The 17,050-nt window shown below is 37.3% G+C and overlaps 1 protein-coding gene across 1 annotated transcript in view; it reads left to right on the forward strand.

The window, feature by feature from the left end:
* The first annotated feature begins 105 nt into the window (after positions 1-105).
* The window catches only part of KNDC1 (kinase non-catalytic C-lobe domain containing 1), a 53,120-nt gene continuing 36,175 nt past the window's right edge, over positions 106-17,050 (forward strand). The window contains exons 1-3 of the mRNA XM_057380934.1: positions 106-311; positions 3,454-3,652; positions 6,847-6,905. Coding sequence (XP_057236917.1) covers positions 204-311; positions 3,454-3,652; positions 6,847-6,905 — 366 coding nt within the window. The 5' untranslated portion in view covers positions 106-203. The remainder of the gene's footprint in view (positions 312-3,453; positions 3,653-6,846; positions 6,906-17,050) is intronic.

Genomic DNA, 17,050 nt, shown 5'->3' on the forward strand with positions numbered 1-17,050 from the left:
GCGGCGCGGGAGGGGCGGGGGCGCCCCGGCCGGGCCCGGCAGGGGACGGGGTTAAAGCGGGCGGGGGCGCGGCGCCGCGGGGGTCGCTGCCGGGGGCAGCCCGCAGGCGGGTGTGGGGATGAACCGCGGCGGGGGCCGAGGGCCGTGCTCCGAGCGCACAGGGAGGCTGCGGAGGTGAAGCCTCTGCTGCCTCGCCGGGCGGGATGGAGACTCTTGGCGCTGCAGAGGACGTGTTTTATGAGGAGGATGAGGAGGAGGAGGTGGTGAACTGCTACGACTTTGAGCCTCTGCCGACGCTGCTGGAGGATGAGGTGAGTGAGGCAGGTGCGGGAACGGAGCCGCCGCCCTTGCGCTCACCTGTGGTGTGGTGTGGCGGCCTCAGGGTCCGCCCGCGGGAGCGGCCGGGGCTGGGGCACACCCGCCCCCCGAGAGCGGCCAGGCCGCGGCCACAGCATCGTGCGCTCCCCGTGTGTGCTGCTCCGGCYCCGCGCTGCCTCCTGCCCCGCGGTCCCAGCCGCCAAGTTAGGCTTAGCCCATTCTCCTGCACCTTCTCCACACAACAGCAAAGTCATGGTCCTCGAGTGCGGGATGYCTCGTCACTGCTGTCGTAGCCGTGGGTTAATGCTGCAGTCGGCAAATACATGTCCTTGTCAAGGGAAATTTRCATGGGCAGAACAGTTTCCCGGAGCTGCCAGCCACTTTTTTTTTGTACAGCCATGTATTGCTGCCCTGTGCTAAAAGGCCTTTAACACTGGGAAATAAAAAAACAAAAATATCAAATTGTTAAATCTGTTAGTTCAGTTGTTATGCCAAATAACCTGTAGCTAAGCCCAGTTCTTGTCATCATGTTTGTCTGGATCTRTTACTGGTTTCACACTTGCTTTTCATTGCTGTTGCTCATCTTTCTATCTTGTTATATGAAGTGTGTTTCATACCCCTTAGCRAATGTTTGGGGAAAATGTTTGGAGATTTCTTCCTTTTTTTTAAGTAAAGGTTTGGTGAAACATATTTGAGATTTGAGCTCCTCATTCCCCAAACCAGATCTTGCAAACTTTCTTATTTGCTACATGAAGAATCCATACAGGAGTTAAAAGCGAGCTTGAAAATGCAAAGCCCCTTTCAGCTTTYCGAAGTCATCCAATGGCTCAGCAGTTTGGCTCTTCCACCCGCTATAGTGTTCAGTTCAGCAGGCCCTCTCAGACTGGCCCGTACAAAATCTATAATGAAGGTGGTAATGGCCTCATTTCTACCCATTGCCTTACATACTTAATAGCATTTTCCCAGAATGGAGAAGGCTGACGGTYAGCTCTTCTGTACAAGAAAGACCTGGGCCCATTTTTCATGCCTGTTCAATATATGCTTTGAGGGGGTTCCCATGAGTCCCATCTATTTAGTTATTACAGAGGCATAAATAGTTCCAATACCTTTGTCAAGAGACTGAGCATGACTTATCACCTTGTGATTAGGTAAGTTAATAAAAAAGGACTGCTTTGAAGAGTACTCAGAGATCTTATTCAGGCAACCTAGTGTTTTTCTYCAGGTGTGATGAATGTGATGAATGGCATTTGGCACATTTTCTGTGATTCTGGAATAGATTGTTTTGAAGCTCATGTGAATTATCATGGCAAAAACACTTAGGTGTGAATGWTGCTGTCATGAACTCTCAGTTGCTTAGTCATTTAGTGGAGTCTGCTCTTATCATTGTACCTAGTCCATATGCACAGATGAAACTCTCATTGTTTTGCATCTTGATTAGTGAAGCATTCTTTTATTTTTCTGTTGTGGCAAATGCCATCATGTYACCTAGTTGGAGGGTTCTAGGAGAGTTAAAAATAATTAGCGTTTCGTTGTTTTGATCATAGATTTTTTTTTTAAACTGGTTTTTGCTGGCCATAGAATAAGCAGTGGGTCTCTTCTTTCCAAGCCTATCCTCATCCCATCGCTCAGTTTGGTCAGTTTCAAAGCCTAATGTTTGYAGTAAGGTTTCTTGTCATGTGGGGKTTTTTTTGCAGATAGAGGAACCTCTGTGCTGTGCTTCATGCTTGGAACAGCATTTATACTTCAGACTAAAACACACAATACACATTTGGACTGAGGTTTAGTTCTTATTTGAAGGATATTATGAAAGCAGGGCATAATTCTCTGAAAGACATGTTARTAAATGGTTAACCTCTTCTGTACATGGTAATCCAGATATCATTGATGTTCTCCAGGGCTGAAGTAGGTAAAGAAACTTATAACTGTTTTCCAAGGGATTAAAAATTTAAACCACAGCAGTTTTCTGAGCTTTAAGATACTTCACAATCTCTTTTGCTGATGATGACATACTTGCTTTTTTCTATATGCTAAGTAAAGGTTATCTACATCTGCTATTTAGGATATATTCAATATCACTGAGAAGCATAGTCTTTAGTCTTATTTACTTACATAGAAAAGAGAAAATATTGTGTAACTAATAATTATTATAGCTCTGATACAAARTAACTTCTGTAGATTGCCTTCCATTTTTGTTACCTTATTTTTGCTTATAGATGGAATTGATGTTTTGTTTGTTTGGGGGTTTTTTTTGTTGCTTTTTTCCCCTCATTCCTTTAAGTTCATGAAAACTTTAGTTCTGTAGTTGGGGTAATGTGGGTAATGTATTTGGTTTGTGTTCCAGAAATATCCATAGAGAGGCTAGCTGCTTTGAGCCAAGCATTGTTTATGAACATCTTGACCAGGAAAGCCACATTAGAAACACATTTTTTGGGGGGACTGGACTCATAGCCTTACAGTGATAATAGGGTCAATGCAAGCTGACTTACAGTTTAGTACAGCAAGTTAAGTCCGTGAGGTATTTTGATCACTAAAAGCTCTGGGTGGAATGGAGAGGCCTAGGACAACCAAGGTGTTTGGTTTTAAGTCCAAGTACAAAAAAACTTTTCCTATATCATGTTTGGCTTTTCAGTGTTTTGTAAATGGTCTGCACCACTAAACTTCACAACAGCATCATTCTTAAGACAGGCTAATCTAAAGGGTACTTTATCCCAGATCACAAGTGGGAGAAGTGCTGTGAAAAGAATTYTTAAGTAGTTTATATAAAGGCACCTGGGAGAGCTTGAAAGGCACCAGTGAAACAAAATGTTTTAGTTTAGTCTCTCTGCTTTTACCTCCAAATGATCTCTTTCCCTAACTTTGATGCAGTGTTTATGTAACATACATATCTCCCATAGTATTTTTTTTTATGTTGGCGTATTGTGATATCTTTGTTCAAGTTAACTGTGCTTCTTAAAACACTCTCCATGTTAAGAACTAAATCATGCACTTGGTGTTTCTAGGGTGTTAATCACTGTCCTGGAAAGTCTGAGAACTTGCTGGAAACATTACTTGTAGCCAATTGTGTCAAATGTAATCTATGATACACAAAGTAGTGTCATGAAATCCAGGGTAATTTATTAATTTGTATCTTGGCAGGAGAATGTGTCCCTTGCTGATATTTTGTCACTGCGGGATAGCTGTCTTACTGAGCAAGATATTTGGGCAATTTGCCTGGAGTGTTGCCACTCTCTGAAGAGCATTGCCCATTCTGCAATCTTCCAGACACTCTGCATCACTCCTGACACTTTGGCTTTTAACACCAATGGCAATGTATGCTTCATGGAACAGCTCAGTGGTAAGTATTTGTGCTTCCAGGCCCTTTGTTTTAGAACTGTGGAAACTCATAGTGAGAAGCTGCAATAAAACATTACATTYGCTTAGAACATTCCTCCTAGTTATTTAAGACTTATTGAGGTGATGTCTTCTTTATGTCCATTTTAAACACACAGATTATGTACTTGTATACCTGTATGCACAAGTATCTACCTTTGCAAAGCATGTTCTTCATCTCTTACAGATCTTCTATTTTCACACATATTTTCTATTTCTAGAGAAGGCTATATTCAGTGTATCGTGGTGATTGTGGCCATAAAGAATGGTGCAGTTGTAGTGTATATTTGCTATTTAAAATGGAAGTTCTTTTGAATAAGGCCTTTTTATTTTTTAAAGCTCTCTGTTGAATAAAAAATTATTATTTTTTAAGTCGTGATTTTCAGACTTGGCAGGTGTGGGGACTGACTGAGAAATGAATTTTAATGTGTTAAAAACCAGTATATAGTAGTATGAAAGATGTTCAGGTATCATAGCAGGTTAACAGGGAGATGCTTAACTTTAAAAAACTTGTGTCAGCTTAGACAAAAAAAAACATGTTATGCTTGCTGTTCCTTTCTCATGTGACACATCTCAAGATGATGGGTCTTAAGCCTCTTAATGATTTTGCAGAAGAGATAAAACCCAAACAGCTTTTATTCTATGGTACTTTTAAAATTATGTCAGCTCATAACTAGGAGAACCATTCTAGTCTGTATACACACTAGTCTCATTTTTGTTGTTTTCTTTAACCTAATTTATTTTTAAATCTWTGTCAGGATAAGTTTTTATTCTTTTAGTCAAAATCTAGATCACAGTATTTAGAAAAAATGCTAGAAGAAAATCAGGTAAGGTAACATTGCAACAAGTCAGGATCTGTTGCCTTCTTTAGAATTAAAGACGGTATTTCATATAAATGGAACATCATAAAATATTATTAATAAAGATGAAAATATATCTTCATAATTGTTGTGATATTTGTTTTTATTAAATTCCTCAAATAGACATGAGTCAACTTTTAGTTCCATATTAATAGGGTAATGTGGAATCAATTTCCTTTATTTTAAGGAGCTTGTCATACCTTGAGATTAAAAAAAGAAAAAGAAGCTGTCTTGGTATAAGCCAAGGGTATATGAAAGACTTGTTGAAGAGAATAAATCTAGTGGATGAAAAATGCCCCTCATCCTAGATCTTTGCTTGTAGCTGGGAAAGAAAAAAAAAATCAATTTCTTCTTAAACGTTTTAGTCTAATTGAATAGCTGGCAAAAAAATTGATCGACRAATGCTCTATTCATGTGCTTAAAATGTGGGATAACGAATTCCTGTGCAAAGCAAATGTACAGAGATTTAGTTCCCTGATGTCATGTTAGTCTCTAAGGAAAAGACTTTTCATTTGTTCTCTTTAAAGAAAGTTATATTTTCCATAGGAATGAAAAAAAAGTTACACATATATTCTACTCTTCTCACACCCACTGCACCATGTCTTTGACTCTTTCTCTWTTCCTCAGATCTTGTTACTATTTGGTTAAAATATAGTTTGTTAGATAGGCACTTGGGGAGGTTGTCCTTTTTGTTCCCTGTAGTTGTTTTCTATGGATTTATTCTTCCAGAAGGAAATTATAACCTCTGGATTTGCTTGCCAATGAGAGAAAATGAGCAGCCTGTCGTCTCTGCTTTAGCAGCAAGTTCTGCTTCCTGCAGGTTCTGTGGTGCTAAAGTGACAAACATTCAATAGGATGTTCTGCCAAGGGGTCTGGTATCTTCTTGTCTCYTCAGATCAAGCAAATTTCCATTGTAAATATTATATTAAAAGAATACAGTAAGCTGTACCAGTGATAAGTTTAATACTTGTACAGCCTTTAAAGTGTTCTATGGAAAGAGAAGGGAAAAGGTAGTGGAGAGATAAAAAGGAGCAGTAGTCTGCAGGTGGGGGGAGGGCAGAATAAAACATCTGTCCATTRGTTCCCTTCCCCTTCTGCCTCCTCTGCCCACCCCAAAATCAGGAAAAAACATGCTGGTGGATAAGAAATGCAAAATTAGTTGCATACCCCTCTTTTTCAGTGGGAAAGTACATTTGGGAGTGTTATTACTGAGCTGTAAATCAGTTACTGGCATCTGGCTTGTAGCTGTAATGTATGAATATGTAAAAAAAAAAAGTCCTCTCTAGTAGTCTCTACCATGTAACTGGTCTAGTATCTTCACAATAAAAGCTTTACACTTCACTTCTAAAGTACAAGCACAAAAATTCTATTGAAGCTAAAGTTATCATGATTATACTGTGCCTCTGAACATACTATTTTTTTCTCCTTGTCGAGAAGGGAAACACACTTTTCCCTGTAAATCATCTCAATCATCCTGGCTTCCCAGAAGGATAGATTAGGTGAGTTGAACATGTTTGTGAAGAGTAGGTTTTTTAGTTGTGCTCTTGTTCAGTTCCTTGGTGTTCTTTACTGRGTTCATGTGTCGTAAGTGCAGTGTGCTACTGTGTACCTACTTGGAYGCAAAAGCAGCATCAGTCTCTCTTAAGATGTTATTTTCTTCTTTCCACCTCCTCATTCAGTGTTGGCAGCTGCAGTAGCTCAGTTCTCTGCTAAGCAGCATATGTGTAGGGAATTTACTTCCTCTACTCTTTTATCATAARTAAAACAAACAAAGCAGAAAGGTCAGAGTTCTAAGCTGGCCTGTAGATGAAGAGGCAATTAGCTGTTCAGATTGACTGTACTGCCTGAACTCTTATCACCCAGGTCTGCAGTGGAAAATAGCGAATGGAAGTATCCAATTAATCAAATCAAACCTCTAAGCCACAGCTGAGCCACACCATCTTAGGTGATAAYTGGGTCCAAACATAAATGCCTGAAGGCAAGTGGGTAGGCATGTTAAATGTATTTCTTTGTGGCTGTTTAATCTGTTTTGTTTCTTAGTAGGGCAGTTATGATACCTTCTTGCAGAAAGTTTGAAAACAGCACTTTATTTTACTTCCAGCACTAGAAACATGGATAAAAAGTTTTTTTGTACATGGGATTGGAGTGAACTAAAATACTATTATACAAAGTTTCCTTTGTATCAGATGGAAGTGTATCATTAAATTTGTATCATCAAATTTGTTTGTGGTTTTCTTTTTTTTTTTAGCAATAAAGACTACTGATTTCTAACCTGGCATGTTTCCTTTTGTTTTCAAAGATGATCCAGAGGGTGCCTTTGTTCCACCAGAATTTGACATCACCGGTAACACTTTTGAGGCAAGTTCATAAATTTATCTGTAAAACAGAGGGGGAGGTTAATAGTTTTAGTACTTCTGGCAATACCAAATGCTCAGCATTCTCAGTATATAATTTTAGAACTTCTGAGATTGTGGGTAGTAAATGGTGCTGTTTAGATATGTTTTCTGAAAATAAAAAGTAAACTTAAAATGCCATATTAATTTTCTATATAAACATTTGTTCACTAACTGTTAAAATGTGAGAATATTTTGGCTGAGTAATGTGTTGTGCTAAACCACAGCTGGCCTATATTATGTTCTCTGGTACCCTTCAGTGGTTACATTGGCTTGTTTGGGGACTAGTCATGAACTTTTATGACTAAATATAAAACTTGTTTGCTATCCTCTTCAATAAAATAATTCAGGGAAGAGTAATCAGCAATTTTATCTTTGATTTAATGAAGAAACAGATTACTATATGTTGCTTTGCAATGCACAAATGCTCTACATTGTTRAATTAAATTAGATTTAAATTGTTTATACTAATTCATTAGATTCCCAAGTCAACCATCGCATTGCATGCTACAGGAGCACTTGCTTGCTTAATGTCCTTCTTAATACAGTATTTTTTTCTGGCGTATATTCTTAGATAATTCAAATGCTTTAATCTGTAATACATTTAATTCAAGGTATATTAAAAATGTGGTTCTTTATTGTTCAATACAAATACTTTTTGCTTTTCATAGTTACAGCCTTCATAGTCATGTTTATAGTTCTCTGTGTTTCTTGGTGGAGGGTGGGATGGGAAGGAGGGGGAGAAGTGAACCTTGGAAGTGTGTAATACCACATGTTTAATGAGAATGATGAGGCAGGAAGGGTGGTATAATAGAAAATGAAATAGTCCAGTCTTTGAAGGTTGGAGAGGCATCATTTCACTCTATTGCTATGCTTTATTAATGTATTTACATAGGCCAACAGAGCCTATGTAGAGTGATTTTGTGTTCACTYTCCTCCTCCCATCCCCATGATGGTTTGTGAGGAATCTTTGTGGACAGGGATTGTTAGGAAGTGGCCTGCATTGCCTGAAAACTTGGCAATTGTAAAAGCCTTTATATTCGTATGTGGTTGAGGAAAACAAGACCCAAAGGTGATTTGGTTTTGTTTCTTTCTTTATGTTGTGCTTCTGAAGCTGGACTTAAGATTTTGTATAAATATGTTCTTCATCCATTAACAAGCTTCCAAGATGACACAGAAATGCTTACAAGATTTGTGGACTAATTTGCTCCTTTGGCAAACTTATTTCCCTCAACACTTTTTCCTCATCTAGGAGTTGCTGAATGTGTCCRCATAAAGTAAATAGATATACTGAAGGAGGTTCTAAGACCAAGGAAATGGAACAAGGTGAAATAGGAATTTGGGAAGACTCTGGTAGTACTAAGTGACCTGACATTTTAGTTCTGTTTGATAGACAAGGCCATTGTTTTAGGATAAAATTTATCTATATACAGATTTTGGGTAAACTTATCTATATCTCTTTCAGCAGCATGTACAAGCCTGTTAAGCCCCAGTGAATCCCAACAGCAAGCACAGCACAATTAAACATTCAGTGAAAGCTGTTTGAATCAGGAGGGGCTCTGAACATTGACACTTTTAGTCTTTTTGCAAAGGTCAATGAARATGCATGAAGGTACACATTTGTATGGAAGGAAATAAACATGCTCTGCCTCGTCTCTTATGAGGTGGGGTAAGGGCTTGGTGCACTGATTTCTGTACTTTGCTGCTATTTCTTTATCTAGCAAGTTGGGAAGTCTTCCAAAGTAGGGAGAGCAGTATTATGACAGTGTCCTGTTGCCTCAGCTGTTTTTCACCATTGTAGAGCAAAGCTAGGGCTTTCCCCTGCACTGGGGCAGAAATGTATTGTTTTACTCTGGGATTTGTGTGCATTTGGTTGGAAATCCATAGGATTCCGAGTATTTGTGGAAYTTTCAAAGCTTTGCCTCTTATCCATGAGTAGCGTTTGGTTGAATTTTTAAGTGCTTTAGTACCAGACCAAATTCTGCCAAAGATTCTGTGCTGATCTCTGCTTGCTTTYACTTTTGTAATTTCCAAGACCTACAGTGGGTAATGCTTGTGTACTTGTTACAAGGGTTTTATAATATTGTAATCTTGCCAAGTTGGCCATTTTCTTATTGATGTTAATACTTAAGTTTTTCTCTTTTTTAAAAGTATTGATACTTTTGTCTATCCCCTAACCCCTTTTGTAACCTCCTACTATGCAATAGCAGAATAGTACTGCTTTATATCTCTAAGGAAATCCTGGATCCTTGTGCTTTCTCAGCATTATGAAGTTTTTTGATTACAGTAAGCTGCCCTCTTTAAAGGGAGATCAAGTCTCTTGTGTTACTGCTTGCTCCTGCCTTGGTAATGACCTGACTTGGTTCTTTTGTTGGAGTGTTTCTGCAACTGYTTGGTCTGCTTTGTTTAGAACAATGACAAGTAGTGTTTGTACTGAAACTGGCCAATTTCAATATAAAGAGAAAAAATTAGTTTTGGAWCTGCTAATTATGGTCATGATGATCTTTGATAGCTATTACTCCAGTGTCAAAGCTCAGCTGATTTAAAACAGTTACKTCAGCCAGAGGTTTTGCTTAATTTGAGTGTGACCTATTTTGTGGCTTCTAAAATGGAAGCACACAATGGAGTTTTATGGCTACTGGATGACTTCTTCCTCTTTAAACTGTTTTTTATAAATCCTTCAATTAAAGCTACAGTTATTTCAACAAGAGATGTTTTGTTTCCTGCTTGAAGAATTACTTATCCAGACCTCTAATGGTATTGTGACTCCAGCCTAATTAGTTGCTAAACTTAGCTGGCACTCGCAAGCACACAAGGGTAATAGACACAGGAAACAAATTGAAATGCATTATTGTCCTGGTGTCTGAAGCAACACTATTAAAGAAGTCAGTTTCTAGTTGGAATTTCAAATAGCAAGAGATCTAAAGCTTTGTCCAAATGACAGTGCAGAAGACTGAAAAGTAATTGATTTCATGTGGTTGGTTTCAGACTTGTGCCTTCTTTCCTGACCTGCTCTCCATTTGTAAAGTGGGAATAATAGCACCAGTTTCAGTTACTGTTGAGAGCTGAAAGGTGTAAACTAGCCCTTTAGCTTCATTGTCAGGTGTAAAATACACTTTTTAGAGAGAAACGTGGTTAAGAAAGAATTAGCTCTGAAAGGGGCTTGTGGTACTGACAGTGAAGGGCAGCTGAACTTTCCATGACGACTTTAGTGCTGCTGCAGTTCCAGCCTGTGGCATTGGAGGAAGGATTGCAGTTTATGAGCATCTGAAGAGATTTGAAGTCACTGCATTGCTAAGTGGTTGGCATGGCATGAATAGGTCAGTTCTGGTATGTTCTCCTCTTCCAGCTGTTTGCRTGGTTGCAGTACAAGGGCAGAAAGGCAGCCAAGCAGGTATTGCTGGGCTCTAGGAGAGCACTGAGTTAAAACAGAGRATCTCCTGGCTATTTGTCTTGTTAATTTTTTTCATCTAACTTTGCTGTCTCCTTACAGACTTCCATTACCATTGTGCTCTAATAATTGTACTGTTAAGAATTGGTACTGAAAAGAGAGAGAATAGGAGATAAAMTTTAGAGTTATAATCCATGCTATAACTCCAAAGAAAAAGTGAATTTCTATACAGTGCACTTATTATAATTTGCACTTATTTTCTTACTGCAGATGCAAGCATGTGATGTAACTGTGCTCAGTAAGTTTTCAGATGACTGAAGCTGTCACTTRCCTGCCTTGATGGAAAGATCTCACTTTCTGCTTGTCCCTTAAGTAGGAAGTTGTGCCAGAATTTGCTATTGCAAATATTGACCACATTTTTGTTCTCACTCAGTCTTGAGCTAAAAGTCAGTTAGAAACATCTGGAGTTTAAAGACTAGCATCTAATTTTATAACATTCTACTCATCATACTATAGAGAGCAGCAAAGAATGTGAATTTTTCTGGTCTTGAAAAACATGGAGAGACTGAGATGCAAAAATACATATTTGAGGCTTCTTTTAAAATTTGCCGTTTCTGACTTCCACGTAAAAGAACTTTAGTCTTTTTCCTAATGAAAACGGTTCCTGTTTTATTTTCTTGCCCTGAGTAGCACAGTGTTAGACTTGTGAAATTTGACAATGGAAGGCTCAATGTGAATAGTTAAATATTGTGGAGTTCACTAGTAGCCTTACTTCTATCACGACAATACAAGATTGCCTCAGGTTAGAAACATTGGCTGTCTCRAACCAGTTTCAAATAGCTATTTGTCTGCATCACAAAACTGCCATTGAGTCTCACACAGAGGTTCATTGATGTGGAACACCACATTTCTAAGATATGAGCTTTCAKTGAAACGAAGGACCAATGTCCACCATGTGCGAGCTTCCATTTATAATCTTTTAATAGTGTGTCTATTCAGTTTTGCATGTTCTTTGTAGTAGAAATCAGAGAATTTTCACTCTTGTCTATTTTTGTTTTATCTAAAGGAGATTGGATAATKCTTCTGTTAATTACTTATTTCATTATTTAGAGGTGATAAGATGCAGTAGTTCAGAAACCTCAGTGTACAGCAGGATTAAAACCTTTCAGAAATTAAAGAACTCAAAAAATGATACAGAGTTAAATACTGCCTTGAAGAGAAGAAAGAAATAAGGGTTACAGAAAGTGAAGACAGTGAAGTTCACACTTTCTCTTGTCTCATCTAGAATTTGTTCTTGCTTTTTATCTATCAGGACAGGCGTGGGGTATGCTGATCTCTCACCTGTGAGAGAATCACAACTGGAAAAGGCTGAATGCTGCTGCTGTCTTTATAAGAATGTTATGGCTGTCAACTTGCAGTTCTCAGTGGGCTRTAGTTGAGTTATATTACATTAAAAAGTCCAAGTGTTTCAGCAAGCTTAAAAATAAATAAATGTACACAAAATGGTATAACTACTGCAGATAGAAAAGATACAAAATAAAATGTTATTACATTGTTTTTGAAAACTAAATTATTAAGATTCATATAACTTATTCCTATGAAATGTGATAAGGCAGTTGGAGTGATAAATACAACATACATACAAATATTTTATGTACATATCAATGCATGGGTTGAAGTGTCAAATGAAACAGTGTTCTACAGAATGGATAAAAAAAGAAAGGTTTGGGGGTGTGTGTGTGTATATATATATATATGTATATATATATGTATATATATATGTCAGGCCTACTGAAGAAAACTGAGTGGACAGTTTGATGCTGCTGCATTTCTCAATAGCTGATCATTACTAACCTAGTGCTCATGTCTCAGCTGTTGGTCCTTCTCTAAATGTGAAAGCCTTCATCTTTCTCCCAAATCCAAACAGCAGACAGTATAAAGAAAGTCTTGTCTTTGTGACTTTCCTAGTCTTTTAAAGCAGTAGCTTTGAATACTGTGAGATTATCTCTATTGTTCTATTCTKTCTTTAGCTCTCAGTGCAGGATGAAAAAAAGAAAACTTTTGTATGTTCTCCTAGAGGGGTTTCTGGGTTTGTGTTTATCTGATGGAGGAAGCCAGTCTTTTGAAACACCTAGTGCCTTTATTCTTCAGTTCTGTTTCCCTTAGTTTCATGTAGACTCCCCTTGAGRCTAATTCTATCTAACAGCAGCAAGGCTTGTCATCAGTGAATGGTAACTTATCTCCTCCTGTAGTCTAAACCTTTCTATCATCTAAGCATTATTTAAAGYTGTCTTTTCCTTCAGTGACAAAAATAAATTACTTTCATTTGGTYACTTCTGCCTCTACTGTGCTATAGAGGAGAAAATGGAATCTTCCTGCTCTTGCTTTTACATCACCATCCCAGCTGAGGTTCTTTTCAGGAACTTAGGACTGGGCAAACACTCTTMAGTTGCTTTACACAAAGTTAACAAAAGGAAGTATTGGACCAATGGGATTTCWTTTTTTACAGCAGTCTTTTTTTGTTGTTTTTATTTTCTTTGAATGCCTAGGTTATCTCAAAGTTTATAATTTGGTTACCTCAAAAACCTATAGTTATTGCTTAGCCCTGAAGTTGGGGTTGCAAAGTTGTCATACTGCTGTTTGCTAGCAAACTTTTTGAGCATATTGCCASTATTTCTACAGTTTTGTCTCTAAATCTGAAACTTTTCAGACTGACGTATTTTTGTTTGTAACAGTCTGCCTCTTAGGCAGAAAAATATCTTTAGAAAAAAAAAATACTGTACCAGTAACCTGGTCAAGGAAAATATATAGAATTTTAGTTTTCTTCCTTATTTCTCTACAAGATTCCTATAAGAAAGCATTATTAAAGTTAAGATATATAATTTTTTTCCCCCAAGGTTGGTGAAGATTATGCCCTGATGTACAAAAGCATTGTTTAACTGTCTTATTTAAGAGTTATGGTTTTGTGAGGAAAGTGGTAGGAGTGAAGAGAGGACTTTGTGTTCTGTTTTAAAACAGATGGTTTTGAAGTTTATTTTTCAGAAGCTAGAAGGACTGTGTTGGAWAAATCTGTGGATAGTCTCCATCATGGGCAAAAAAACTATGGGAAAGAGAAGGGATTGTTTTCTCCTGTTGCACTTGTGCWGTGTCATAAAAATCTAGGCTTCCTAATGCTAAGGATGTACCAATGTTTTGGATSAATTATTTGTCTCCAGCTTTTTCCATGTAAACTCTTCTCATTAGTGCTGATACTTTCTCAGCTATGGATGAAGTTTTCTTCTTTAGTCCTCATGTCCTTATCTGTCAGTTTCTGTTGCTCCCCATTCATACATAGATTATTACATAAAGGAAGAGTTAACTGGTTATTGTACAATAATAAATATTTTAGGTATCAGAGTCTGGTATTCTTGTCATGGTAAAAGAACTGGGATGCTATTCTAGTGTATTGACCCATAGTGTTATTAAATGGAAGTGCTGCAATTCAGTTTTTTTACCTCCAAAATATGTAATAAGTWTCTCTAAATAGAGAATGGTGTGAATGTATTACTCAGAGTAACAGACTTTACCAGCAGGCACTGTCTCTTWGGTTTAAGATTAAAAATATGGAGTTTTTTTTTTAAATAAAGAACTTGAGGAACTATGAATAACCTTGTGTTTGCCATAAAATGAAAAAAATCCTACACAATTGAGAGAATATAGAGCCAGTCTGCTCAGCATGCATGTAACTGTTTCTTAGTCTTCCTTGTTTCTATGCCTACAGGGAATAAGATGTGTTACCTTAATTAAGTGATAAATGAGTTACCTATGGCAAGTAACTTAAAAGTAAGGAGGTTAATGGCTGATAAATCATCAGGAGAGCWGTGACACATGAAACTCCATTTCAAAGGGAGTTTTTAAAAAATACCATTATTCCAGAAGCTTTAAAGATAAATGTGAGTAACTTTTGCTAWGTAAACCTCTGAGGTCTTCAGCAGGTTTTTTTGCAGTATGCTTCCTCACCCATCATAATTATACTTCTTTAGTCATGCAGGAGAGRAGTCAGTTGATGTGCTACTCATCTGTTTTGGGGTGCCTGATCTTCGTGATTAAGGGAGCCTAAAAGTGGGATGGAAGTGTAAGAAATCTGTTCTTAATTTGTGTCYTCACTCTGCAAATCATGAGTAATTTCCTGCAAATAGTATGGTTTAAATTTGCACAAGCTTCTGTGTGTGCTCATCTTCATGTGATTTCCAAAAGTGAAATGAAYCTTAACCAAGAAAACTGTGAGTGGCTTAACCATACATCTCAGTCTTTATTACAGCAGTTAACAGTTTTTTGAAACTATATTGAGGTCCAGTTGAGAAAATTGCATTCTTTTCKTTTTTCATCATTTCTGGTGTAGCTCGGAATTGATAATATTGCTTTTCAAATTGATTACTGCTATAGATGCTGCAAATTAATCTATGGGCAACAGTCAGCAGAGTCATATGGAAAGCTAAAATCCATTGCCATTAAAATAAGCTTTGAAGGTAGCACAAGCTACCTGTAAATGTATCATAAGATTTATTTCTTTTAAAACAGTATGTATCTCCTGTCAAAAAATAACCCCCAAACCCTGAGGTTTGTAAAAAAGTATGCAAAAGTATGCAAAAAAACTTACTTGAAAAAAATCAGTTTTTCAGTTTTTTTGTATCTCAAACCCAAAATTTGAAATGTTTGCAAATGARTAAGATACAAAAGAGTGTTTCAAAGAAAGCCAGAGTCCAAAAAACTATGAATTTTTTGAATGTGTTTTAATCTTGTAGCATCTTCAGTAAGTTCATACATTCCAACTCTTCTTTGTGGAGAATTATAAAAAATTTGGCTTAAATAAGAGAAWAGACTAGTGACCAACCTAACAAAATCAGCAGTAAAATAAATTCCGGAACCTGATGGTGAAACAGCATTTATAAAAGAAACAATTACTTAAAGTGATACTCTTTAGCCTGGAAGAGAATGCCCTGAGGGAGTTCTGCTAGAAATCCGTGAGGTGCAGTGGCAGCAGCCATGAAGCATCAGCTTTCAGAAATGAAGAAGTAGGTGGCAACAATGTATACATGGGTGGACTCAAATGAAATAAGATGTGGAAATTCTTGCTGCAAAAACTGGATGCAAAAAGGTTGCATGTGGATAAAACTTGGACAGATTCATGGAAATAAAGCACTTGGTGTGAACAGTTACAGGCAAGTAGTCTCAACTATGAAACTGAGATTAGGTTGATGTACTRGGTAGTGTTTCTCAGTTCAAACTGGATGATACAAATAGAGGTTGCAAGAAACCAGAACCAGTACAATGTAGGGATTAGATAACAAAGCCTTGCTTGTGTTTTGTGATATAAACCGATGACCTGATGTTTGCCTAACAGAAATAAACTTGAAAGCTTTCACTTACTTTTGCTAGGTTAATTAGAGGACAATTCGAGATTGAAATACCTGCAAACTTTGGCCATGAGAAAATCTGACCTGTAGCTGCATTTTGGTCCCCATTTTTTTTTAGAAGTCTTTTGGGGAACACGTTTTTTCRAACAAATTTAACCGCAGTTAGAAGGGACAAACTGCACATACAGCTTTGAGAGTACTCTGTGTTTTAGTACATAGAGTACTGTGGTTGAGCACTTCTAGCACAATCTGCAGACTCATTATCTACACATCCAGAGTGCCAAATGAACAGAAAGCTAATATTTAATATAGCACCTTCCAGTAATTACAATTATGCAGAAGGGCATTTAGTCCCTTTATAATGAAGGAAAGTAAAAAAATAATAGGCCTATTTCCTTTTCTCACTGAGGAATATTACTGTCTTCCTTTTGCATAAAAAGAATGCATTTTAGAGTGACTATGTAGAAAAATGACATAGGTAAATATTAAATGTTGTCTCCCACTAGTAATTTTCTCAAGCATTACCTTGAATTTCTTTATAAAACTTTGAGGTTTATAATCACACCAAAGCTCTCATTTATGGAACCCTTAAATGCTTCAAATTGTGAAAGGGTGGAAGTGTCTATATCTGTGCAATCTCAATTAAAAAAAAAAAAAAAGAAAAAAGAAGAAAAATCTGCAAGGTAAAAAAAAAAAAAAAAAGAAAAAAGAAGAAAAATCTGCAAGGTAAAATAGGGGTCAGATACGAATGTCAAAACCAAGAATTGTTTTATACAATTTCTGTAGCTTGTTATTTAGTCAGAAATATTTTTCAGGAAGTATTAGTTGTATTGTATGTCTTTCAGTTCTTCAGAAGTGCTACAGTTCTGAACTCAGTGCAATCTCAATACAAAATATAAATGGTCATTATTCATAATTGCTCCATGCTTTTGYAGCCACTATTCAAAAGCTCTTTTGTCAGCTTTTTTTCTGTAGTGTTTGTCTGCAAATGTGAGTTCCTGGAGAAGTTTAGTTCTTTAGCCCTGTCAAGCAGTAATACAACAAYGCCTCTTCATGCTCTCTGTGTAGACTTGGAGTTTTCACTTCCTCTCCTGATCTTTTGATTGGCAGATTTTAAAACTAGAGCAGATCATTACTGTTCTCTGGTTTTACTTCCTATAGTGTTAAATGGTTATAAAATGGCATGCAGGAAGGCAAGTAACTCTTGATTAGAACTTGCATAAGCCTTTTGGAATGTATTTCAATCATTATATAAAATTATAACATGATGGCAGGAGCTTTCCTCTCCTTTAATAAGTGCTTCCAGTACTTAGCCTGATCATT

The sequence above is a fragment of the Malurus melanocephalus genome, unplaced genomic scaffold, assembly GCF_030028575.1.
Source record: "Malurus melanocephalus ecotype Western Australia unplaced genomic scaffold, MMel_1.1 scaffold_12, whole genome shotgun sequence".
Lineage (NCBI taxonomy): Eukaryota > Metazoa > Chordata > Aves > Passeriformes > Maluridae > Malurus > Malurus melanocephalus.